At 42.6% G+C, this 26705-nt stretch overlaps 1 protein-coding gene across 1 annotated transcript; it reads right to left on the bottom strand.

Annotated features, from left to right (window-relative positions):
- Positions 1–17021: 17021 nt before the first annotated feature.
- On the bottom strand, positions 17022–18958 carry LOC123743398 (CGG triplet repeat-binding protein 1). Its single transcript, XM_045719900.1, has 2 exons — positions 18792–18958; positions 17022–18257 (listed from the first exon to the last, which is right to left on the bottom strand). Exons 1-2 carry the CDS (start codon positions 18945–18947, stop codon positions 17910–17912), a joined length of 504 nt encoding a protein of 167 aa, XP_045575856.1. The 5' UTR covers positions 18948–18958; the 3' UTR covers positions 17022–17909.
- Positions 18959–26705: the final 7747 nt, after the last annotated feature.

Raw genomic sequence — 26705 nt, 5'->3', positions numbered from 1 at the left:
TGGCTACCCAGACTATTTGCATCCCCCCCTATTTTACACTGCTGCTACTCTCTGTTTATCTATGCGTAGTCACTTTAACTCTACCTACATGTACAGATTACTTGTAGTTTTTCATGTTGTTTGTCTGTAATTTTTGTAATGACTTGGTGCTGCCTATTTTAGCCAGGACGCTCTTGAAAAAGAGATTTTAAATCTCAATGAGCCCTTCCTGGTTAAATAAAGGTTTAATAATAATTTAATAAAATATTACCTCAATTACCTCGACTAACTGGTGCCCCCGCACATTAACTCTGTACCCCCTGTATATAGCCTCGCTATTGATATTTAACTGTTGCTCTTTAATTACTTGTTACTTTTATTCTTGTGTTTTTTATCTATTTTTTTTTTGCTTGACACTTATTTTTCTTAAAACTGCATTGTTGGTAAGGGCTTGTAAGTAAGCATATGTTGTGTTGCTACCATGTTGTTGTCATGTTGTGTTGCTACCATGCTGTGTTGTCATGTTTTTCTGCCTTGTTATGTAGTTGTCTTGGGTCTCACTTTATGTAGTGTTGTGTCTCTCTTGTTATGATGTGTGTTTTGTATTATATTTATATTGTATTATTATTATTTAAAAAAATTATCCTAGGCCCCCGTCCCCGTAGGAGGCCTTTTGCCTTTTGGTAGGCCGTCATTGTAAATAACAATTTTGTTCTTAACTGACTTGCCTGGTTAAAGAAAATAAATAAATATAACATTTCACTGTAAGGTATTCACCTGTTGTATACATTTCACCTGTTGTATTCGGCGCATATGACAAATAAAGTTGGATTTGATTTAGTATATTCCTCACTGTGAAAACAGTCGATGGGACTGGAAAACTGGTCATTTAGCTAATAATCATTGGTAGTTGTAACGGGCGTCGTAAGGATTGGACCAAGGTGCAGCGTGAACGTGTATACTCATCTTCTTTATTACATTTAAAAGAAGGAAAAACCAAAAAATCACGTATACAAAAACCACAAACGACATAAAACAGTCCTGTCAGGTGCACAGACACAAAACAGGAGACAACTACCCACAAATCCCATTACAAAAACACCCCTATACATAGGACCTTCAATCAGAGGCAACGAGGAACAGCTGCCTCCAATTGAAGGTCAAACAACAAACCCTAAACATAGAAGTAGAAAAACTAGACTGAACATAGAAAAAACCTAACCTAGAACATAGACCAAAAACATTTACATTTTACATTTAAGTCATTTAGCAGACGCTCTTATCCAGAGCGACTTACAAATCGGTGCATTCACCTTATGATATCCAGTGGAACAACCACTTTACAATAGTGCATCTAAATCTTTTAGGGGGGGGGGGGGATTAGAAGGATTACTTTATCCTATCCTAGGTATTCCTTAAAGAGGTGGGGTTTCAGGTGTCTCCAGAAGGTGGTGATTGACTCCGCTGTCCTGGCGTCGTGAGGGAGCTTGTTCCACCATAGGGGTGCCAGAGCAGCGAACAGTTTTTGACTGGGCTGAGCGGGAACTGTGCTTCCTCAGAGGTAGGGGGGCCAGCAGGCCAGCGGTAGATGAGCGCATTGCCCTCGTTTGGTTGTAGGGACTGATCAGAGCCTGAAGGTACGGAGGTGCCGTTCCCCTCACGGCTCCGTAGGCAAGCACCATGGTCTTGTAGCGGATGCGAGCTTCAACTGGAAGCCAGTGGAGAGAGCGGAGGAGCGGGGTGACGTGAGAGAACTTGGGAAGGTTGAACACCAGACGGGCTGCTGCGTTCTGGATGAGTTGTAGGGGTTTAATGGCACAGGCAGGGAGCCCAGCCAACAGCGAGTTGCAGTAATCCATACGGGAGATGACAAGTGCCTGGATTAGGACCCCGGAACACTCTAAACAAACACCCCTCTTACATAATAACATAGCCCAACAAACCCCGAAACACTCTAAACAAACACCCCCTGCCACGTCCTGACCAAACTACAATAACAAATAACCCCTTTACTGGTCAGGATGTGACAGTAGTGATAGGCGAAACCATTCTATTTAGCCTGTTGGGGGTAGGGGGCAGTATTTACACGGCCAGATAAAAAAAAACGTACCCGAATTAATCTGGTTATTACTACTGCCCAGAAACTAGAATATGCATATAATTATTGGCTTTGGATAGAAAACACCCTAATGTTTCTAAAACTGTTTGAATGGTGTCTGTGAGTATAGCAGAACTCATATGGCAGGCAAAAACCTGAGAAGATTCTGAACAGGAAGTGGCCTGTCTGACAAGTTCTTGTTCATCTTGGCTCTTTTTATTGAAGACTGAGGATCTTTGCTGTAACGTGACACTTCCTACGGCTCCCATAGGCTCTCAGAACACGGGAAAAAACTGAATGATATCGAGGCAGCCCCAGGCTGAAACACATTTGCGCTTTTGGCAAGTGGCCGATCAGAGGACAATGGGCTTAGGCGCGTGCACGAGTCGACCCCATGCTTTATTTTCTTTCGTCTTTTTACCTAAACGCAGATTCCCGGTCAGAATATTATCGCTTTTTTATGAGAAAAATGGCATAAAAATTGATTTTAAACAGCGGTTGACATGCATCGAAGTACGGTAATGGAATATTTAGAATTTTTTTGTCACGAAATGCGTCGTGCTCGTCACCCTTCTTTACCATTCGGATAGTGTCTTGAACGCACGAACAACACGCCGCTGTTAGGATATAACTATGGATTATTTTGAACCAAACCAACATTTGTTATTGAAGTAGAAGTCCTGGGAGTGCATTCTGACGAAGAACACCAAAGGTAATAACATTTTTCTTATAGTAAATCTGACTTTGGTGAGTGCTAAACTTGCTGGGTGTCTAAATAGCTAGCCCTGTGATGCCGGGCTATCTACTGAGAATATTGCAAAATGTGCTTTCACCGAAAAGCTATTTTAAAATCGGACATATCGAGTGCATAGAGGAATTCTGTATCTATAATTCTTAAAATAATTGTTGTGCTTTTTGTGAACGTTTATCGTGAGTAATTTAGTAAATTCACCGGAAGTCTTCGGTGGGTATGCTAGTTCTGAACGTCACATGCTAATGTAAAAAGCTGGTTTTTGATATAAATATGAACTTGATTGAACAAAACATGCATGTATTGTATAACATAATGTCCTAGGTGTGTCATCTGATGAAGATCATCAAAGGTTAGTGCTGCATTTAGCTGTGGTTTGGATTTATGTGACATTATATGCTAGCTTGAAAAATGGGTGTCTGATTATTTCTGGCTGGGTACTCTGCAGACATAATCTAATGTTTTGTTTTCGTTGTAAAGCCTTTTTGAAATCGGACAGTGTGGTTAGATTAACGAGAGTCTTGTCTTTAAAATGGTGTAAAATAGTAATATGTTTGAGAAATTGAAGTAATAGCATTTCTAAGGTATTTCAATAACGCACCACAGGATTCCACTGGCTGTTACGTAGGTGGGACGATTTCGTCCCGCCGACCCTAGAGAGGTTAAATGCTTCACGGCCAAATCAACTAAAATCCACTGAAATCAACTCGATATTCGGTTTCACCTTACTTAAAGGTGATTTGGCCATTTTAAAAAGTTTGTTTGTATTTAGAACAGATTTGTAATATCTCTAAAACATCACTTACTCATTCTGCTACTAATTCAAGCTAACTTAATTCATGCTGCCACTTATTTGAAATAAGAAATAAGTTGCAAATCTCTTACATTACTTTTCCTTATCTCATTTGCAGTCATGTTCATTTATCACCATACAATTATCTGAATAATAACCCTTGGTAAACCCTAATTTAATATCATTTATTTTAATGCTGCTACTTATTTAAAGCCATTTCAGGTATTTCTAAGCAGTTTCAGAAACCTATTTCATGAGGAAATTGAAATGACCAATTAATTGTCTTTCCTGTAAATGAGCCCACATTGATCAACTAAGAGTTTACCGTGAAATGTTTGGAAAGTTCAAACAAAAATATGCTGATACTTTACCTCAAAGGCAATCTTCTACAAATGTATTCTGTGCTACTTACTCACATCTCTACAGCAAACAAACATACTGAACAATGTATGTGGCATTGGATAAAGGAGTACAGCGGTATGGGTGTTCTTTGACTTGTTCTGACTGGTTTTCATATTCAAGCTACAAAAAACCACCTCAGTGTGGTAGTTAACCCTAATTTCCCCTCTATAAAATAGAACGACCTTGCTCAGTATATTACTGTGATTGAACAATGGTGCTAATTTAATTTAAAACGAATAAAAAATCCTGTCATACAATAACTTCGGCTTTATTCAACTACATAATTTCTTGGCTGTAACATGATCATGTAAAAAAATGTCATGTTTCAAGATAATGATTTTAGCGGCAAAACATTTTTCTTCTGATCATTAAAGAAAATGTCTTTCTTGCATCTTTTATTTAGTGTTTTTAAACCTAATAATAATAAGTGTTGCCAAAACTGCAAGTTATTTTGCAGTTTTCTACTTTGGTAGGGAAAAAATGACATGATACAAAACAATTATACCACACCGGCACCATTAGAGATAGAATATTAAAATAGTTAAGTATATTTTATTCAATTTCCGTTATCATACTGTATCTGTAATTAATGTATCTGTAACGCCCTGGCCATAGAGAGGGGTTTTTGTTCTTTATTTTGGTTAGGCCAGGGTGTTACATTGGGTGGGCGTTCTATGTTCATTTTTCTATGTTTTTCTATTTCTTTGTTTTGGGCCGTGTGTGGCTCCCAATCAGGCAGCGCAGTACTGGTCAGACACCGTGTTATGCTGCGAAGCGCACGGTGTCCCCAGTACGCGTTCAAAGCCCGGTGCGCTACATACCAGCCCCCCGCAAATGCCATGCGAGGGCAGGCATCGAGCCAGGACGGGTTGTTCCAGCTCAGCGCGTCTGGTCTCCAGTGCGCCTTTTCGGGCCAGGGTATCCTGCACCGGCTCTGCGCACTGTGTCTCCAGGGCACTGGGAGGGTCCAGTTCGCCCAATGCCTGCTCTTCGCCCGTGCTGGGCCAAAGTGGGCATTCAGCCTGGAGTATGGGTAAAGAGTGTAAAGTCTAGAACTCCAGTGCTCCCCCACAGCCCGGTTTATCCTGTGCCTCCTCCTCGGACCAGGCCTCCAGTGGATCTCTCCAGCCTGGTCCGTCCTGTGCCACCTTCCAGGACTAGGCCTCCAGTGGGTCTCCCCATCCTGGTCCATCCTGTGCCACCTCCCAGGACTAGGCCTCCAGTGGGTCTCCCCATCCTGAGCCGCCAGAGCCGCCCGCCTGTCCGGAGCCACCAGAGCCGCCCGCCTGTCCGGAGCCGCCAGAGCCGCCCGCCAGCCCGGTGAGTCATGTGCCTGCGCCCAGGGCCAGGCCTCCTTCATGTCTCCCCAGCCTGGTGAGTCCTGTGCCTGCGCCCAGGGCCAGGCCTCCTTCATGTCTCCCCAGCCTGGTGAATCCTGGGTCATCCGGAGCCGCCCGCCAGCCGGGCGCAGCCAGGGTCGCCCGCCAGCCGGGCGCAACCAGAATCGCCCGCCAGCCGGGCGCAGTCAGGGTCGCCTACCAGTCCTCCGGCACGGCCAGGGGCGCCGCCTAAGTGGGCGACGCCGAGGGTGGAGCGGAGGCCACGTCCCGCACCTGAGCCGCCGCCTTAAGAAGGCCCACCCGGACCCTCCCCTTCAGAGTCAGGTTTTGCGGCCGGAGTCCGCACCTTTGGGGGTGGGGTACTGTAACGCCCTGGCCATAGAGAGGGGTTTTTGTTCTTTATTTTGGTTAGGCCAGGGTGTTACATTGGGTGGGCGTTCTATGTTCATTTTTCTATGTTTTTGTATTTCTTTGTTTTGGGCCGTGGGTGGCTCCCAATCAGGCACAGCTGTAGTTCATTGTTGCTGATTGGTAGTCACACATAAGTAGCCTGGTTTTCCTTTGGGGTTTTGTGGGTGATTGTTTCTGTTTCGTTTCGCACCTGACAGGACTGTTTTGGCTGTCGGTTTTCTTGGTTTTTGTATCGTGTTCTTACGTTAATTAAATAACTATGATGAACACTAACTCCGGTGCGCCTTGGTCTTCTCTCTCTCCCGACAGCCGTTACAGTATCTATTCTAAATACATGGTTAATAAGAAGTTCTGACGGGCAGATGTGGAAATTAGAGCAGAAACTTTGGAGGCCACTTTCTCAAAATGAAGTCTGCAGTTGTGTATTAACATTCAGAGGGATCAAGTCCACAGACAAATGTTGAAATACAAGAGAAGATAAACAAGAAGCTGGACATGAAGTTTTGAGGATGTAAAAGTGAACATAGTTTTTACAAACACAATGTAATAACACACTTTTCATAACTTAACAAGAAGAAGAGAACCTTTGGGATCAACATTTTCAATACAGTGTTTATTTCCAGTCTTGTGAAATGATGAGCATGGACAACATTTCCCTTATCAGCAGTTGCTGTACCTACTGTAAAAAAACTAATAACTAAGAAAAAAGGTTTCAATTAAAGAGTCACTCCTAATATATGTACTAATCAGTCACACCTCACCTTTAAACTGTGTCAAAGCAAAATACAGTAGGCCAAAACACTGTTTTTACAATCATGTTGAAATAATGGAGCACCTACTGTGTGTGGAGCACCAGTTTAGGCTAGTTCTCTGTCACAACTGAATTCAACATTATTTGGTTGGGTTTATTTGTTCATAAAAAGTGTGAATTTGTCTAAAGAATCTAAGGTCCAGGCACTCAGGTGGGTTTTAATATTAAACGTCATTATTAACTGGGAGTAGAGCATATAAAAAAACATGTATGCGTTTCATAAAAGTGAAAAGCATGGTGGATAGAAAATGAATCGACCTGGAATTAATCGACCTCCTCATTCTGAGACCACACCTAAGCACAGTTGTCTATTTAAATACTTGTCTTTTCACAGACTTAAACCCTTTTGAAGGCTTTATGGTGAAACACAGGTGTTTTTGAATGATTCCCCATTCAAGAGCATTGGTGGAAGTTTTGGGGATATTGGTTTCTCAATGGGTCAGTGTAGTTTCACATTTCAATCTGCTCTCTCCACAAAGGTCACATGCAAACATATTCAGAAAATTACATGATCTAAATTTGCATTTACTTCCCCTTGAGTTTGTTTAAATAATTTCCCCATGGACAGTCTGGTTCTCTATCTGACATACTTCTCTTCTTAATACTTCAGAGATAGTTGTATTGAGAGAGAGGGCCTATTCTGGCTCTAGCCATCAAAACCCATCAGTTTAAGCTAGAGATATGCCTCAATCCACCACCTCCGCAGATGTCCCACTTCCGCATCTGCGGTGAAAGGTGTCAGAGCTAGAGAGATGTTTGTCAGACCATGAGACATCCCGAAAATAGGTGTTTTTGTAAAATGTTCTGACGCTACAGAAGTTTTTAGCCTACAGACTATTATGACCACTCTATGGAAAGGGGAGACTCTCACGAATACGTTCTACGATCCTCACAAGTGTCACGGGAGTTGTCTGAAGGTAACCGGTACTGGTTTAAAAACACGAATGGAAGAATGAAGGTAGTTTTGTGCCTACCCAGAAAAGGGACAAATATGTGTAAAAAAATCATATATATATATAGATATAGATATATATCTATATATATATATATATATATATATATATATATATATATATATATATATATATATAGACTACCGTTCAAAAGTTTGGGGTCACTAAGAAATGGCCTTGTTTTTCAAAGACAAGCAAATTTTTGGTCCATTAAAATAACATCAAATTGATCAGAAATACAGTGTAGACGTTGTAAATGACTATTGTAGCTGGAAACGGCAGATTGTTTTATGGAATATCTGCATAGGTGTACAGAGGCCCATTATCAGCAACCATCACTCCTGTGTTCCAATGGCACGTTGTGTTAGCTAATCCAAGTTTATCATTTTAAAAGGCTAATTGATCATTAGAAAACCCTTTTTCCCCAAGTACATTAGAGTGTCTAGTTTGATAAACAGACACCTCACAAGTCCTCAACTGGCAGCTTCATTAAACAGTACCCGCAACAGACCAGTCTCAACATCAACAGTGAAGAGTGTCAGAGGAAAAATTGCAAGATCATGTTATAATACTTTTATTACATCAATAGGTTGTTTTATTCAACATAATATAGTATTTTGTTAATTATTGTGTGTGTGTTCTACTGAGGATGGGCCTCTGGGAGATAACACTGACAGGAGATTTACGATGTCTTTTGGGTGATAAAACCTAAAGAGCATTCCAGAGCATGAGTTAATGTTTCTGTTCTATATGGTACCAGAGAGAGATGGTTCCAGTTTGGAGTCGGAGGGCCAGACACTGGTCATTTGATAGTAAAGAAAGAACCACCACATTTGGCGACGGGGATGTGATGTGAATCTTCACTTGGTGACCGCTCCTGATGACATAGGTAAATCGTGCACGAGGGATCCCTCAAACTTGGGATCTCAGGGAGAACACACTTTGGGAACGAAGCAGATGGACACACCTTTGATCTAAGAGACAGCGAGCCGAGTGGATACCACATCTGAAACTTAGATTTTTTTTTAAGAAAGAGGTGAGCGAACTACACGTAAGTAAGCATTTCACTGTAAGGTCTACACACCTGTAGTATTCGGCGCATGTAACTAATACAATTTGATTTGATTTGTAAAGCTCACTGTCATTGGACTTTGGAGCAGTGGAAACGCGCTCTCTGGAGTGATGAATCATGCATCACCATTTGGCAGTCCGACGGACAAATCTGGGTTTGGTGGATGCCAGGAGAACTCTACCTGCCCCAGCATAGTGCCAACTGTAAAGTTTGGTGGAGGAGGAATAAAGGTCTGGGGCTGTTTTTCATGTTTTGTGCTAGGCCCCTTAGTTGCAGTGAAGGGACATCTTAATGCTGCAGCATACAATGACATTCTAGACGATTCTGTGTTTCCAACTTTGTGGCAAAAGTTTTGGGAAGGCCCTTTCCTGTTTCAGCATGACAATGCCCCTGTGCACAAAGCGAGGTTCAGAAAGGGTTTGTTGAGATCAGTGTGGAAGAACTTGACTGGCCTGCACAGAGCTCTGACCTCAACCCCATCGAACACCTTTGGGAGGAATTGGAACGTCGACTGAGAGCCAGGCCTAATCGCCCAACATCAGTGCCCGACCTCATTACTTGCAAATATTAGTTTATCTTATCTCTTAAAAAGATCACGATTGTACTGTAGTTTTTTTTCATCCTGCACATGCACTTTTCATTTGTCTTTTTAATTCTCATCATATTGTTTTGTCTTTTTTTGCAATAATATATTTTTTAAATAAATAACTAAATGTTGGGATTACATTCATACAACACATCTCTATGACTTTTTAAAACCTTTTAAATCATAATACTTTAGGACACAGGGGAGAACACACCTGTGCTTTTTATTGCAGCAACAGCTCAATTGCACTATTGTACTTTCACCTTTGGATCATATTAACCCTTTCAATGTCAATGTACTTTTCCATAACTGCTTTCTTATGGCTAATGGTGAAATCATAGGGGAAGGAGTCCACCCTAGTTCAGGCCACGGATGTATGGGATTTGAGCGGGAAGAGAGTAAGGGGAAGAATACAAACTGGACTGAAAGGGAGAGCCCCACTCTTACCAAGTTCTACCAAGTTAGTTAGCTATAGTGAGCCATAGCGTTTATTGTTTTGGACAGCCCCTCTTTAGCCCCTCTTTAGCCTGTATTAAGAGGGCAATAAAACCCTGTTGTCTGGTTCAAATGATCTGCCATCTGCTTGTTCACCGAGTTAGCTAACTGAGGAGTAGACCCAGTAATGCCACACTATGATAAGTACTATTTACTTGGTTATTCTGGATGAAAATACATTGTAAAGGAAGTATAACCATGTAAGTAAAGTATTGCCAACAGTACAGCAGTGTGAGAATCTTCATTTGTGAGCTGATTCCGAGCAGAGAAACCAGTACAGCTAAAAGTATAGCACATAAATTGCGCCGTGTACAGGTCATAAACTTGTACATCATGTCAAACACTACATGGTGCATCTCCTTAGACCCAGATGTATCTCAGTAGTATTTGTTGTCAGTCAGTATTATAAATTGTGGCATCAGTAGCCTCTGAAACATTAGAAACCGGTCCACTCGTCTGACATCACACTGATCCCCTACACAAACACACACACAGCTGGCAACTTTTTACTTTCACTCTCGATTCTGCTGAATCAAAAGTGTAGGATCAATTGTTATGGAGAATACACTTGTATCCTTCCCAGAAACAAGAGCTGTGGGATAATGCAATAACTTTTCCTGCAAGCATTAACATTAGTAAGAGATTAGAAAACAAATAATTAAGAGCAGCAGTAAAAAACAATAGCGGGGCTATATACAGGGGGTACCGGTACAGAGTCAATGTGTCAAAGTGCGGGGGCACCGGTGTCGAGGTAATTGAGGTAATTATGTACATGTAGGTAGAGTTATTAAAGTGGCTATGCATAGATAATAACAGAGAGAAGCAGCAGTGTGGGGGGGGGGGGGCAATGCAAAAGTCTGGGTAGCCATTTGATTAGCTGTTCAGGAGTCTTATGGCTTGGGGGTAGAAGCTGTTTAGAAGCCTCTTGGACCTAGACTTGGCGCTCCGGTACCGCTTGCCGTGCGGTAGCAGAGAGAACAGTCTATGACTAGGGTGTCTGGAGTCTTTGACAATTTTTAGGGCCTTCCTCTGACACCACCTGGTATAGAGGTCCTGCATGGCAGGAAGCTTGGCCCCAGGGATGTACTGGGCCGTACACACTACCCTTTGTAGTGCCTTGAAGTCGGAGGCCGAGCAGTTGCCATACCAGGCGGTGATGCAACCGTCAGGATACTCTCGATGGTGCAGCTGTAAAACCTTTTGAGGATCTGAGGACCCATGCCAAATCTTTTCAGTCTCCTGAGGGGGAATAGGCTTTGTCGTGCCCTCTTCACGTTTATTCAAGAGGGCACGACAAAACCTACTCTACACATACTTAAATGTAATGTAAATTACATAAGATCGCTTCATCTGCTTAGATATATCTGATTGATTGAATAATTGATTGCATTTATTAGATAATTAAAAGTAGCAGGCTGCTCCATCCAGAGACAACATTACATACATTAAACACTATTGAGGATAAAAACACAATAAACCCTGAACGCTTCTCTTCATTGTGGTCCACTTGGACAGTGAGATTGAGGGGGGCAAGATTGACCCATCATACTAAATGCAATTAAAAACAAAAAGATTATCATCAATTACAAAGCTATACAACAAGTTACATCAATATCAACAGCACAGAGGTGCTCACTTAAGTCTGATCAGCAGCCAACAAGCAGGTTCTATCTCAGTTTGCTATACAATCAGTCCCTCCAGGATTTAGCGAAAAAAAAGTGATTTCTTCCGCCAAAAATGCTTCATTTTGCGGCAGCTTTTCTGTAATTATGGGAATTTTAGCTATTTTTTTCACATCAATTTCATATAAAGCAATAAAAAGTCATGTGCTCAGTTTTAGGATGATTTTAAGCAGAATACATATTACAAAAACAATTAAACATTTAAAGTGCTCCATTTTGTTTATTGTCCTGAACAAACAGCTCTTTTTCTGAACAAAAAAAGGGGTGGAAGCTAGCTCAGAGTTCCAACATAAAAAAATGCATGCCCCCATAATCTGTAGGTACTCAGAAAGATTAAACTAGGACCAAAGAAACACCTGAGAGAAACTATTAGAGACAAAGTGTTCTTTTGGGCTGTTTCTTTTTTCTGAACATAACAAGAGGTGGGGGGTGACCAAGGGCCTAGCTCATCTAGGCCTATATCTCAATGTAATCATCCATTTCATCCTCCCTATCCTCCTTCATATCAATTGCTCCACTGCGGAGTCGTTGGTTGTGGTACATGAAGACCAAGGCTCGTAGGTTGTTGTTAGAGGTTGATCGCCTACAGCTGGACAACACTAGCTTGTAGATACTGTTGCTTCGCTCAGCATCATCAGAGTTTGAGACGGCATCTTTGAAGCGTTTAGTCAGAATGCTCAGCACAGGAAGTCTCTCTTGAAGTCCATCCCATAAGATATCCAAAACCACCACCCCTCTCACTGTCGCTCTCAGTGCTGCTGGTCCTACATTGGTCAAGTAGGCATCGGTTTCATCTCTCGGTACCTTACTGAAGCCTGGAATAGCCGTGTAGCTGGACACCCTGTCATCCATAAACGCAACGTGACGTGGATCAAACACCCTAACTTCTTGGAGGAACTCCATGGCAGGCTGTCCATCTGATATGTACTTTGTAAGTTTTTCCTCTGCACTGCGGTATGCCTCAAGATTTTTGTTTTCACAGCAAAGGGCAAGTAGTCAACTGCGTCAAAGCAGTGTGAACAAGCCTCATACTGTAGTTTTTTGTTGGCTGCAATGTTCATCTGCAAGTCCTCTAAATACTGAAAGATCTTTGTTGTCACGGGGCATCTACTTTGGAAGATGTCGAGAAGCTACAGGATGACTTTGCACTTGTGTGCCATGATGTTCAGCTGAATCTGCAGTGACTCTGTAATGGTTTTCTTAGAGAAGTAGAGGAGTCAGGCGCAGGACACAGGGATCAATGTAAACAAACGTGTTTACTTGAAAAATCTATAAATCTTCTCATAGGAAAAAATACATATTGTGGAGAAACACCTCCAACCACACAAAACAGGAAACAATCACCGACAAGACAAACAGGAAATGCAGAGATTTAAATAATGAACATAATTAGGGAAAATCAAAAACAGGTGTACACAATAAAGACAAAACCAAACAAATAGTGAAACATCGATCGGTGGCAACTAGTAAGCCGGTGACGTCGACCGCTGAATGCCGCCCGAACAAGGAGAGGGGCCGACTTCGGCGGGAGTCATGACAGTACCCCCCTCCTAACGCGCCGCCACCGGCCTCGGGGACGACCCGGAGGACAGCGAGCAGGGCGATCCGGACGGAAGCGGTGAAAATCCTGGATTAATGATGGGTCCAGGATGTCCTCCGCCGGTACCCAGCTTCGCTCCTCCGGGCCGTACCCCTCCCACTCCACGAGGTACTGAAGGCCCCTTGCCCGACGTCTAGAGTCCTCCGGGCTCGTACCCCTCCCATACCACCGGTGCTACCAGGCATGAAGCTGGGATTATGGGAGTGGGCTCTGTGGACCGCTCCTCTGTATCATACAGCCGGGACAGTACGTCTGCCTTGACGTTCTGGGAACCTGGCCCACTTAGCCTGGCGAGGGTTCAGTCTCCTTGCTGCCCGAATGTACTCCAGATTTCAGTGGTCAGTCCAAATGAGGAAAGGGTGTCTAGCCCCCTCGAGCCAATGTCTCCACGCTTTCAGAGCCCCGACAACAGCTAACAACTCCCTATCCCCCACATCATAGTTTCGCTCCGCCTGGGCTGAGCTTCTTCGAAAAGAAAGCACAGGGGCGGAGTTTTGGTGGTTTACCCGAGCGCTGAGATAGCACAGCCCCTATTCCAGCCTCGGATGCATCCACCTCAACTATGAACGCTAAGGAGGGATCAGGATGCGCTAGCACTGGAGCCGTGGTAAACAGAGCCTTCAGGTTACCAAAAGCTCTGTCCGCCTCAGCCGACCACCGCAATCGCACCGGTCCCCCCTTCAGTAAGGAGGTAATGGGAGCCGCCACCTGGCCAAAACCCCGGATAAACCTCCGGTAGTAGTTGCTAAACCCTAAAAAACGCTGCACCTCCTTTACCGTGGTTGGAGTCGGCCAATTACGCACGGCTGAAATGCGGTCAGTCTCCATCTTCACCCCTGACGCGGACAAACGGTACCCAAGGAAGGAGACGGACTGTTGAAAGAACAGACATTTCTCCGCCTTGACGTAAAGGTCATGCTCCAACAGTCGACCAAGCACCATTTGTACAAGAGACACATGCTCAGCGCGGGTAGTGGAGTATATTACAATATCATCTATATACACCACTACACCCCGCCCGTGCAGGTCTCTGAAGATCTCATCCACAAATGATTGGAAGACGGATGGAGCATTCATTAACCCATACGGCATGACGAGGTACTCATAGTGCCCAGAAGTGGTGCTAAATGCCGTCTTCCACTCATCCCCTCCCCTGATACGCACCAGGTTGTATGCGCTCCTGAGGTCCAGTTTTGTGAAGAAGCGCGCCCCGAGCAATGACTCTGTCATACTGGCGATCAGAGGCAGTGGGTAACTGTATTTAACAGTGATCTGGTTCAAACCTCGATAGTCAATGCACGGGCGTAAACCACCATCCTTTTTCTTCACAAAAAAGAAACTCGAGGAGACAGGTGAAATGGAGGGCCGAATATATCCCTGTCCCAGAGATTCAGCGACATATGTTTCAATAGCCGCCGTCTCCTCCTGTGACAGAGGATACACGTGACTCCTGGGAAGTGCAGCACCCTCCAGGAGATTTATCGCACAATCCCCCGGTCGATGGGGTGGTAATTGAGTCGCCTTCCTTTTACAGAAGGCGATTGCCAAATCGGCATATTCGGGAGGAATGTGCATGGTGGAAACCTGGTTTGGACTTTCCACCGTAGTGGCACCTAAGGAAACACCTAAACACCTCCCCGAACACTGACTGGACCATCCCTTGAGAACCCTCTGTTGCCACGAAATAATAGGATCATGAGAAGCCAACCAGGGAAGACCCAACACAACGGGAAACACAGGAGCGTCAATCAGAAAGAGACTAATACTCTCTTCATGACTCCCCTGCGCTACCATAGCAATGGGAGCTGTGACCTCCCTAATCAGCCCCGACCCCAACGGACGACTATCTAGGGCATGTACAGGGAAGGGAACATCAACAGGAACAATAGGAATCCCTAATCTATGGGCTAAGGACCGATCAATAAAGTTCCCAGCTGCGCCTGAATCCACTAGCGCCTTATGCTGGGAATGCGGGGAAAACCCCGGAAATCCTATAGATATCCACATGTGAGCAACAGGGGGGTCTGGGTGAGTCGTGTGCCTACTCACCTGAGATGAACCACCAGTGTTCCGCCTACCACCTCGACTCCCTGGAAAACCTCCCCAGCACCGACCAGCAGTGTGCCCTCTGCGGTCACCTCTAGTGCCTGGAATGGTCTCCCCTCCGGTCTCCCTAGTACCAGCCCCTCCCAACTCCATAGGAGTTGGATCTAAGGGATTGGGGGATGGAACCAACGGACCCTGATCCGGACGTCCGCGGGAGGCCAGCCGATTATCCAGCTGGATCGATAAGTCAACCAGCTGGTCCAGGTGGATGGTGGTGTCCCTGCAGGCTAGCTCCCTACGAACGTCCTCTCGCAAACTACACCTGTAGTGATCGATCAGGGCCCGTTCATTCCATCCCGCACCAGCCGCCAGAGTCCTAAAGTCCATTGCAAACTCCTGAGCGCTCCTCATCTCCTGTCTTAAATGTAACAAGCGCTCTCCCGCCGCTCTCCCTTCCGGTGGATGATCAAATACTGCCCGAAAGCGGCGGGAGAAGTCCTCGTAGTCCTCCAGAGTCGGGCCTTTCTCTTCCCAGATGGCGGTGGCCCACTCCAGGGCTTTACCAGTCAGACAGGAGATGAGAGCGCTCACTCTCTCGCTTCCCGAGGGTGCCGGCTGGACAGCAGCCAGGTAGAGCTCCAGCTGGAGTAGGAACCCCTGGCACCCGGCAGCTGTTCCATCAAACGCTCCTGGGAGCGAGAGCCGAATCCCACTGGATACAGACGGAGGATGGGTAGAAATGTGTTCATCAGGAGGTGCAACTGGTGGTGGTGCGACTGGTGGTGGTGTGGCTGGGTTGACGGGACATCTTTTTCTCTCCACTCTCTAGCCATGGTCTGCAGCACGCAATCCATGGCAGTCATGAGACTCTGAATCATGCTCGCTTGCTGCTGAACGCGCTCCTCTATATGAATCGGAGGGCTGGCTGCTCCTGCTGACTCCATAGTGGTCGGTGATTCTGTAATGGTTTTCTTAGAGAAGTAGAGGAGTCAGGCGCAGGACACAGGGATCAATGTAAACAAACGTGTTTACTTGAAAAATCAATAAATCATCTCATAGGAAAAAATACAGATTGCGGAGAAACACCTCCAACCACACAAAACAGGAAACAATCACCGACAAGACAAACAGGAAATGCAGAGATTTAAATAATGAACATAATTAGGGAAAATCAAAAACAGGTGTACACAATAAAGACAAAACCAAACAAACAGTGAAACATCGATCGGTGGCAACTAGTAAGCCGGTGACGTCGACCGCTGAATGCAGCCCGAACAAGGAGAGGGGCCGACTTCGGCGGGAGTCGTGACAGACTGAACCTGCTCTTGGTCTTGTAGCATCCCGTGGAGTTTCTCTACAGACTGTGGTGCACTTCGGCCACACACGTGAATGACAAGGAATAAAAAAGAGGAACATAGGAAATATTACTTATACTCACTGTGAAATTACATCCCGTCTTTCTGCATAACTACAATGATATAAAGGACAATGACTTAAGCAATTGCAGGATGTACAGTTGAAGTCGGAAGTTTACATACACTTAGGTTGTAGTCATTAAAACTTGTTTTTCAACCACTCCACAAATGTATTGTTAACAAACTATAGTTTTGGCAAGTCGGTTAGGACATCTACTTTGTGCATGACACAAGTCATTTTTCCAACAATTGTTTACAGACAGATTATTTCACTTATAATTCACTGTATCACAATACCAGTGGGTCAGAAGTTCACATACACTAAGTTGACTGTGCCTTTCGACAGCTTGGAAAATTCCAGCAAATTATGTCATGGCTTTAGAAGCTTCTGATAGGCTAATTGACATAATTTGTGTCAATTTGAGGTGTACCTGTGGATGTATTTCAAGGCCTACCTTCAAACTCAGTGCCTCTTTGCTTGACATTATAGGAAAATCAAAAGAAATCAGCCAAGACCTCAGAAAAAAAATTGTGACCCCAAGGATACTTCCAAAGTTGTGGCAAAATGGCTTAAGGACAACAAAGTCAAGGTATTGGAGTGGCCATCACAAAGCCCTGACCTCAATCCTATAGAAAATTTGTGGGCAGAACTGAAAAAGTGTGTGCGAGCAAGGAGGCCTAACTGACCTAAGACAGGGAATTTTTACTAGGATTAAATGTCAGGAATTGTGAAAAACGGAGTATAAATGAATTTGGCTAAGGTGTATGTGTAACCAATGTGGAATGGCTTGCTAGTTAGTAGGGTGCACGCTAATAGCGTTTCAATCGGTGGCGTCATTCGCTCTGAGACCTTGAAGTAGTTGTTCCCCTTGCTCTGCAAGAGCTGTGGCTTTTGTGGAGCGATGGGTAACGATGTTTCGAAGGTGGCTGTTGTCGATGTGTGCAGAGGTCCCTGGTTCGAGCCCAGGAAGGGGCGAGGAGAGGGACGGAAGCTACACTGTTACATATGTAAACTTCCGACTTCAACTGTATGTAGATTTAAGTCATACCTGTATTTCCATCTATATGAACCCCTTGTAGAGGTGAAACTGCTCTGATTGGTACTGCACTGCTGAGAACCATGAGTTCCAGCATGTTGCACATGGATTGGGAGCCATGGTTGCTCTCTTCCGTCCTGCCAGTTTGGTGGTGAGGAAGGTAAGGTATCTTCTTTTGCGTGCCCCTGCCTGGTAAAACATCTGCGAAAAACTTAGCATGAATGCGTTCAGCTGATCAAAAGGTTAGTGGAAAGCACTCCCTATCAGATTCATGATGTGAGCCATGCATGTTATGTGTAGAGAGTTGGGGAACAATGACTGAAGTGCAGCTTTGTAGGCTTTCATGTACGCAGCATTGTCTGTGTCAAAGACAATGAATTCGTCATCATTAGAGATATTGTAGTCTTGTAGACATTTCACCACCGCCATGGAAACTGTTTAATGGTTGCATTGCTCCAGAAACACTGTCTCTGCGAGGTAGGCAAGACTTCTCCCAGAGGTATCCTTTTCAAGTGGTGTGATAAGGATGTTAAGTACACATCTTACTTCAACATCTGGAGTTTCATCAAAGATGACTGCCACTGGCTTCCCTGCAAGATGTTGCTTGAGTTCTTCCTTCACCTTCAGGTAGACATCTCCCAAGTACTTTTCCTGTAGCTGGTGGTATCCAGGGATGGCACTTCCATTGATGACTTTCTCCTTCAGAAACTGCCTCATTGAGTGGTGATCACTTTTGGAAAGGGGCATGTTGACTGCTGTGCAAGTGCGTACCCAATCTTCACAAATCTGAAAAATAACAATTGCCCCCAATTCATTAGATAAAATATATATCCGTGTGTCATAATCCACTCACACATTCACTCTCACACATCTCTCCATCAGGCATGGGGCTTGCTATCAACACGAGATGCACCTCCCATTCCCACTCACACTCTCTCTCTCAAAAAAAACAAATAGATTAAAAGCTGATCAATCGATTTCAATTTGAGGATCAATATTTCTTTCGCATAAATTGTCTTCAAAATACTTGATTGTGATTTTTTTTTAAAGGGTTGTAAGGGAGATAAAGAACAGAAAACGTAAAAATAGAGTATTGTGGTTGATATGTACTTTTAAAACAGTATTACCATTTAAAAAAAAATCCAGACAGATGGTGCTTTCGTGATCCGTATTAAGTTTCACAGAGAGTTTAAAACGGCAAAGCTGACAAATTGCACTCAGTGCTCTGAGCAGCGCTCTCCATAGACAGACTGGGAGAGCAGAGTGCCACCTACCCTACAAAGGTTAGCGGAGTAAAAGTTTGAGTAAAAAGCTACTCACCATGATTCTTTCAGCGCTTGCCACGGTCTTCCCTGCTACCACTTCAGTCATGGTGATCTGCCGCTGCTGTGGAAACTGTTCTGACATCCTCATATGCTTTGCTGATTCGAAGTGACTGTTGATTGTCGACTTTCTATTGTGTTCCAGCACAATCATCTTCGCACGTGAATACGCTGACAGGACAGGGTGAAAAAACTTTCTTGACGTGTAGGATTTGGCCTTTTTCCACAGTAACAGTGCACTAATTGGTCAAAATTATGAACCCGCTTTTGATTGGACCCTTTTATGCGCTAAAAGTGCGGGGATTGGTAAAAATTGCGTTCTCTCGCATAATATGCGCTGATTGGTTGATTTTACATTGAATTATGCGATCGCAGAATCACAGAATCCTGGAGGGACTGTACAATGCAAAGAGGGATTTGGTTTTAAAGTTCTGTCTTTCAGAAGTGTTTGATCTAATGCATTCTGGAAAATGTATTTTTATTCTGATATTTAATAATGGGGCAATTGACCATTTTATTTTAAATAATCCCACAGCATTTACTCTGGGGTGTGAAGACATTATGCATATTCATATTTGTATTTGTAATTCAGTTGAAAAATGTTCTACATTTTTCTGATATTTTCGATTGAATTTTAAGACATCAAAATGTGAAGACTGCAAAAGTGTGTAGATTTTCAGTAGGTATATGCATCTGACGGTACGTAATCATTATCACACACAGCCTTTAGCCTCTGAATTTTGCACTTATCATGGGCGAGCTGTGGGGCACGTGACTGGACAAAAGCCTCCTCAAATCGGACAGTAATCTGTGCCGCTCGTTCATGTCGTCAACAAGGCAGCATTGTGCATCGTACAGAAATATACATCTCTTCCATAACATGTGTTTGCATTTTAAAACTTCTCTAGGATAGGGGGCAGTATTTTGACGTCCGGATGAAAGGCGTGCCCAAATTAATCTGCCTGCTTCTCGGGCCCAGAAGGTAGGATATGCATACTATTAGTAGATTTGGATAGAAAACACTCTGAAGTTTCTAAAACTGTTTGAATGATGTCTGTGAGTATAAGAGAACTCATATGGCAGGCAAAAACCTGAGAAAAAATCCAACCAGCAAGTGACTTGTAGTTTGTCTATCTAATCCCTATTCAAACTACAGTGTCTGTGGGGTCATTTTGCACTTCCTAAGGCTTCCATTGGCTGTCAACAGCCTTTAGAAACTTGTTTAATTCGTCTACTGTTACTGGGCAGAGAATAGGAGCTCAGTCAATCAGTGGACTGTCTGGGACCAGTGAGTTGTTTACTGTGCGGGCACATTTGATGCGCCGCTCCTTCTTTTTCCTCTGTAATGAATACGCTATTGTCCGGTTGGAATATTATCGACGTTTTATGTTAAAAAGACCCTAAGGACTGATTGTAAACATCGTTTGACATGTTTCTACGAGCGGTAATGGAACTATTTGACTTTTCGTCTCTGGTTCTGCGCTCTCGCGTTATGTCTTTGGATTAGTGATCTGAACGCGCGAACAAAACGGAGGTATTTGGACATAAATTTGGAGTATTTTGAACAAAAAGGACATTTCTTGTGGAAGTGGGGGTACTGGGAGTGCATTCTGACGAAGATCAGCAAAGGTAAGGGAAGATTTATAATACTAAATCTGAGTTTAGTTGACTCCAGAACTTGGCGGGTAACTGTATAGCTTGCTTTGATGGCTGAGCTCTGTACTCAGAATATTGAAACATTTTAAAATCTGACACAGCGGTTGCATTAAGGAGTAGTATATCTATAATTCTTTCAATAACTGTTGTAAAGTTTATCAACGTTTATGATGAGTATTTTTGTAAATTGATGTGCTCATTCACCGGAGTTTTGGTGGGAATACATTTTCTGAACATCACGCGCCAATGTAAAATGGGGTTTATGGATATAAATATGAACTTTATTGAACAAAACATACATGCATTTTGTAACATTGAGTCCTGGGAGTGTCATCTGATGAAGATCATCAAAGGTTAGTGATTCATTCTAACTGTATTTCTGGTTTTTGTGACGCCGCTCCTTGCTTGGAAAATGGCTGTGTGGTTTTTCTTGTCAAGGTGATGTCCTAAGATAATCTAATGTTTTGCTTTCGCCGTAAAGCCTTTATGAAATTGGACACTGTGGTTAGATTAAGGAGAATCTTATCTTTAAAATTGTCTATAATACTTGTATGTTTGAGAAAATTGAATTATGAGATTTTTATTGTTTTGAATTTGCCACCCTGCTATTTCACTGGCTGTTGATAGTGTGTACCGCGGGTGGGACGCTAGCGTCCCAGATGTCCCAGAGAGGTTTTAAACTAGTTTTCATTGGGAATGCAGATAAAGCATTTTTTTTTATCAAAAGCAATTTCCTTTGCATGTGAATACACAGAATCATATTCGTCACTCCACATGCTTAACCTCTCTAGGGCCGGCGGGACGAAATCGTCCCACTTACGTAACAGCCAGTGGAATCCTGTGGCGAATTATTCAAATACCTTAGAAATGCTATTACTTCAATTTCTCAAACATATGACTATTTTACAGCATTTTAAAGACAAGACTCTCGTTAATCTAACCACACTGTCCGATTTCAAAAAGGCTTTACAACGAAAACAAAACATTAGATTATGTCAGCAGAGTACCCAACCAGAAATAATCAGACACCCATTTTTCAAGCTAGCATATAATGTCACAAAAACCCAGAAGACAGCTAAATGCAGCACTAACCTTTGATGATCTTCATCAGATGACACACCTAGGACATTATACAATACATGCATGTTTTGTTCAATCAAGTTCATATTTATATCAAAAAACTGCTTTTTACATTAGCATGTGACGTTCAGAACTAGCATACCCCCCGCAAACTTCCGGTGAATTTACTAAAAATTTACTAAATTACTCACGATAAATGTTCACAAAAAGCATAACAATTATTTTAAGAATTATAGATACAGAACTCCTCTATGCACTCGATATGTCCGATTTTAAAATAGCTTTTCGGTGAAAGCACATTTTGCAATATTCTCAGTAGATAGCCCGGCATCACAGGGCTAGCTATTTAGACACCCAGCAAGTTTAGCACTCACCAAAGTCAGATTTACTATAAGAAAAATGTTATTACCTTTGGTGTTCTTCGTCAGAATGCACTCCCAGGACTTCAACTTCAATAACAAATGTTGGTTTGGTCCCAAATAATCCATTGTTATATCCAAACAGCAGCGTTTTGTTCGTGCGTTCAAGACACTATCCGAAAGGGAAAAGAAGGGTGACGAGCACGGCGCATTTCGTGACAAAAAAATTCTAAATATTCCATTACCGTACTTCGAAGCATGTCAACCGCTGTTTAAAATCAATTTTTATGCCATTTTTCTCGTAAAAAAGCAATAATATTCCGACCGGGAATCTGCGTTTAGGTAAAAAGAGGAAAGAAAATAAAGCACGGGGTCGACTCGTGCACGCGCCTAAGCCCATTGTCCTCTGATCAGCCACTTGCCAAAAGCGTAAATGTGTTTCAGCCTGGGGCTGCCTCGATATCATTCAGCTTTTTCCCGGGCTCTGAGAGCCTATGGGAGCCGTAGGAAGTGTCACGTTAGAGCAAAGATCCTCAGTCTTCAATAAAAAGAGCCAAGATGAACAACAACTTGTCAGACAGGCCACTTCCTGTACAGAATCTTCTCAGGTTTTTGCCTGCCATATGAGTTCTGTTATCCTCTTACATCTAGATGTTCCACTAGCGGAACACCTGCTCCAATATCCAATGATGGGCGTGGCGCGAAATACAAACTCCTCTAAAATCCGAAAACTTCAATTTTTCAAACATATGACTTTTTTACAGCATTTTAAAGACAAGACTCTCGTTAATCTAACCACACTGTCCGATTTCAAAAAGGCTTTACAGTGAAAGGAAAACATTAGATTATGTCAGCAGAGTACCAAGCCAGAAATAATCAGACACCCATTTTTCAAGCTAGCATATAATGTCACAAAAAACAAAACCACAGCTAAATGCAGCACTAACCTTTAATGATCTTCATCAGATGACAACCCTAGGACGTTATGTTATACAATGCATGCATGTTTTGTTCAATCAAGTTCATATTTATATCAAAAACCAGCTTTTTTACATTAGCATGTGACGTTCAGAACTAGCATACCCCCCGCAAACATCCGGTGAATTTACTAAATTACTCACGATAAACGTTCACAAAAAAGATAACAATTATTTTAAGAATTATAGATACAGAACTCATCTATGCACTCGATATGTCCGATTTTAAAATAGCTTTTCGGTGAAAGCACATTTCGCAATATTCTCAGTAGATACCCCAGCCATCACGGCTAGCCATTTAGACACCGACCAAGTTTAGCCCTGACCAAACTCCGATTTACTATTACAAAAGTTTGATTACCTTTGTTGTCTTCGTCAGAATGCACTCCCAGGACTACTACTTCAATAACAAATGTTGGTTTGGTTCAAAATAATCCATCGTTATATCCAAATAGCGGCGTTTTGTTTGTGCGTTCAAGACACTATCCGAAGTGTAAATAAGGGTCACGAGCATGGCGCAATTCGTGACAAAGGATTTCTAAATATTCCATTACCGTACTTCGAAGCATGTCAACCGCTGTTTAAAATCAATTTTTATGCAATTTTTCTCGTAAAAAAACGATAATATTCCGACCGGGAATCTGCGTTTAGGTAAACAGACGAAAGAAAACAAGGCATGGGGTCGACGCGGGCACGCGCCTGAGTCTCACAGTACTGTAACCATCCACTACTCAAACGCGCTACTTTTTTTCAGCCAGAGCCTGCAATGCCACGATTCAGCTTTTTGCCGCCTTCTGAGAGCCCATGGGAGCCGTAGGAAGTGTCACGTAACAGCAGAGATCCTCTGTAATGGATAGAGATAATCAAGAAGGGCAAGAAATTGTCAGACAGGGCACGTCCTGCATGGAATCTTCTCAGGTTTTGGCCTGCCAAATGAGTTCTGTTATACTCACAGACCCCATTCAAACAGTTTTAGAAACTTTGGAGTGTTTTCTATCCAAAGCTAATAATTATATGCATATTCTAGTTTCTGGGCAGGAGTAATAATCAGATTAAATCGGGTACGTTTTTTATCCGGCTGTGAAAATACTGCCCCCTAGCCATAACAGGTTAAACTCACAGACACCATTCAAACAGTTTTAGAAACTTTAGGGTGTTTTCTATCCAAAGCCAATAATTATATGCATATTCTAGTTACTGGGCAGGAGTAGTAACCAGATTAAATCGGGTACGTTTTTTATCCGGCCGTGTCAATACTGCCCCCTACCCCCAACAGGTTAATTATGTCACTTTTGTTTTGAGCCGACTTCACCATGGGCTTTGAACTGACTACCTGGCTCACACCTGTGAGACAGCCCGGTTCCAAAACAGTTGCAATCAACTTTCAGCCAGTGCAAAACACGCCTACCCAGGTAACCTCTCACTAACACACACAAACCATTACCTTGGTAGATGTAATTGGGTTGAAGCATTGGGAAACATTACTGTTTTAGTTTTCTACCTCTCCTGCACTTGTACATTTCTTTTGTCTTTTAAAACCTCTTCAGCGTCTCATCCCGTCACCGGGATCAAAATCCAGCGAAAAATCATATCGCCAATTAGCATTAAAAAAAATCATAATTTAAAAAAAATAAATATATATATATTTTTTTTTTTTATAGATACACCTCTCCTGAATCGACCCACGTCGTCCGATTTCAAAAAGGTTTTACAGGAAAAGCAAATCATTAGATTATGTTAGATGAGTCCATCGTAAAAAGCAGCTTCATAGCCATTTTCCGACCAACCACTTGCATCACATATAATCAAAAAACAGCTAAATGCAGCACTAACCTTTTACAAACTTCATCAGATGGCACCCCTAGAACATCATGTTATACAATGCATGCATTCTTTTGTTCAATAAAGGTCATATTTATATATAAAAACAGCATTTTACATCTCTGTCTGAGGTTGACTAAATAATTTCCCCTCAAAAGCGTCCCGGTAAACAATGCTACATTTCCCTAAATTACTATCCTATAACGATTTTTTAAATTTATATTGTCAATCTAACATTTATAGATGAATATCTCTTGAGAACACCTGTCATACCAGATTTTAAATTAACTTTACTGGGTAATCACACTTTGCGATAAAAGGAGATGCGATACTCAGAAAATGAGCTAATATACAGAGCTCGGCGCCATCTTGGAAACAATCGCATGTCACATCTCATCTTGTATAATATTGTCAATAATCGCCTACCTTTAGTTGTCTTCATCAGAAAGCATTCTCCCGCATGTAGGTTCGTTCAAACATGTCAAACGTTGTAAAACATTAATCTTCAGGGCCTGTAACACCAAGAGAGCCAATAAGATTCGAGGGGGATGATTTCATTGGCTTTAAAACCGTTTCCAAAGGTGGGGGCAGACATGGCCGCCGGCGTCATAATGGTGATGGCCCATCCCCTGTGACCAATTTCCAACTCGTCTCATTCACTGAGTTTTGACTCTATAAGGCTCAAACCACTGTGAAAAGACTGGCGACATCTAGTGGAAGCAATAGGAAGTGCTCACTGAACCATGGTTAACGGTGTTATTTATAGGGAAAGATGAGAAGTCGAGTCCACAATTCAGAATTCCACTTCCTGTTTCAATCGGTCTCGGGGTTTTGACTGCCATTTGAGTTCTGTTATACTCACAGACACCATTCAAACAGTTTTAGAAACTTTAGAGTGTTTTCTATCCATATATAATAAGTATATGCATGCCCTAGCTTCTGAGTTTGATTAGTAGGCCGTTGAAAATGGGAACGATTTTTTTTCAAAATGCGCTGTGGCGCCCCCTATCCTACGGTATCCTCAAGAGGTTCTCATCTTCATATTGTATTGTCTTTTTTATGTGCAAATGAATCAATAAAATACAGACCAAACTGTTGACATAATTGGCTGACAATATTGAGATAAAATCATTATTATTCATGTATCGTTCTGTTCTCTCAGGGTGGGTGATTCTCCAAGACAAGCCAGGAAAGTACAGCAGAAGCCAGAGCCCACCCACTAACAGGTACAGTACAGAACAGTGCTGCCCTCTATAAGTATGTCTTACTGTCCCCTACACTTCACATCTTTTACTGCCTCCTTTATGTCACATCTCTGACTGTCTCCTATACTTCACATATTTTGCTGTCTCCTATACTTCACATATTTTACTGTCTCCTATACTTCACATCTCTTACTGTCTCCAATTCTTCACATCTCTTACTGTATCCTATACTCCACATCTCTTACTGTCTAATATACTTCACATCCTTTAACTGTCTCCTATACTTCACATATTTTACTTTCTCCTATAATTCACATCTCTTACTGTCTCCTATACTTCACACCTCTGACTGTCTCCTATAATTCATATATCTTACTGTCTCCTATACTCTACATCTCTTCCTGTCTAATATACTTCACATCTCTGACTGTCTCCTATACTTCACATCACAAACTGTCTCCTATACTTCACATCTCTGACTGTTTCCTATACTTCACATCTCTTACTGTCGCCTATATTTGACATTTGTTACTCTCTCCTATATTTCAAATCTCTTACTGTCTTCTATAATTCACATCAACTACTGTCTCCTATACTTCACATCTCTTACTGTCTCCTATAATTCACATCTCTGACTGTCTCCTATACTTCACATCTCTTACTGTCTCCTATACTTCACATCTTTTACTTTCTCCTATAATTCACATCTCTTACTGTCTCCTATACTTCACAACTCTGACTGTCTCCTATAATTCATATCTCTTACTGTCTCCTATACTCCACATCTCTTCCTGTCTAATATACTTCACATCCC

The sequence above is a fragment of the Salmo salar genome, chromosome ssa06, assembly GCF_905237065.1.
Source record: "Salmo salar chromosome ssa06, Ssal_v3.1, whole genome shotgun sequence".
NCBI classification, from domain to species: Eukaryota; Metazoa; Chordata; class Actinopteri; order Salmoniformes; family Salmonidae; genus Salmo; species Salmo salar.
Note: the sequence above shows the minus strand (reverse complement) of the source record. Positions and strands in the feature narration are given on the sequence as shown.

What these genes read in the sequence shown, in the direction of transcription:
- LOC123743398 (XM_045719900.1), bottom strand. Translation starts at nt 18,947, where the DNA reads ATGATTGTGCTGGAACACAATAGAAAGTCGACAATCAACAGTCACTTC. An exon ending in CAAGCGCTGAAAGAATCATG is followed by an intron (nt 18,258 to 18,791) that starts GTGAGTAGCTTT and finishes GTTATTTTTCAG; the next exon opens with ATTTGTGAAGATTGGGTACG.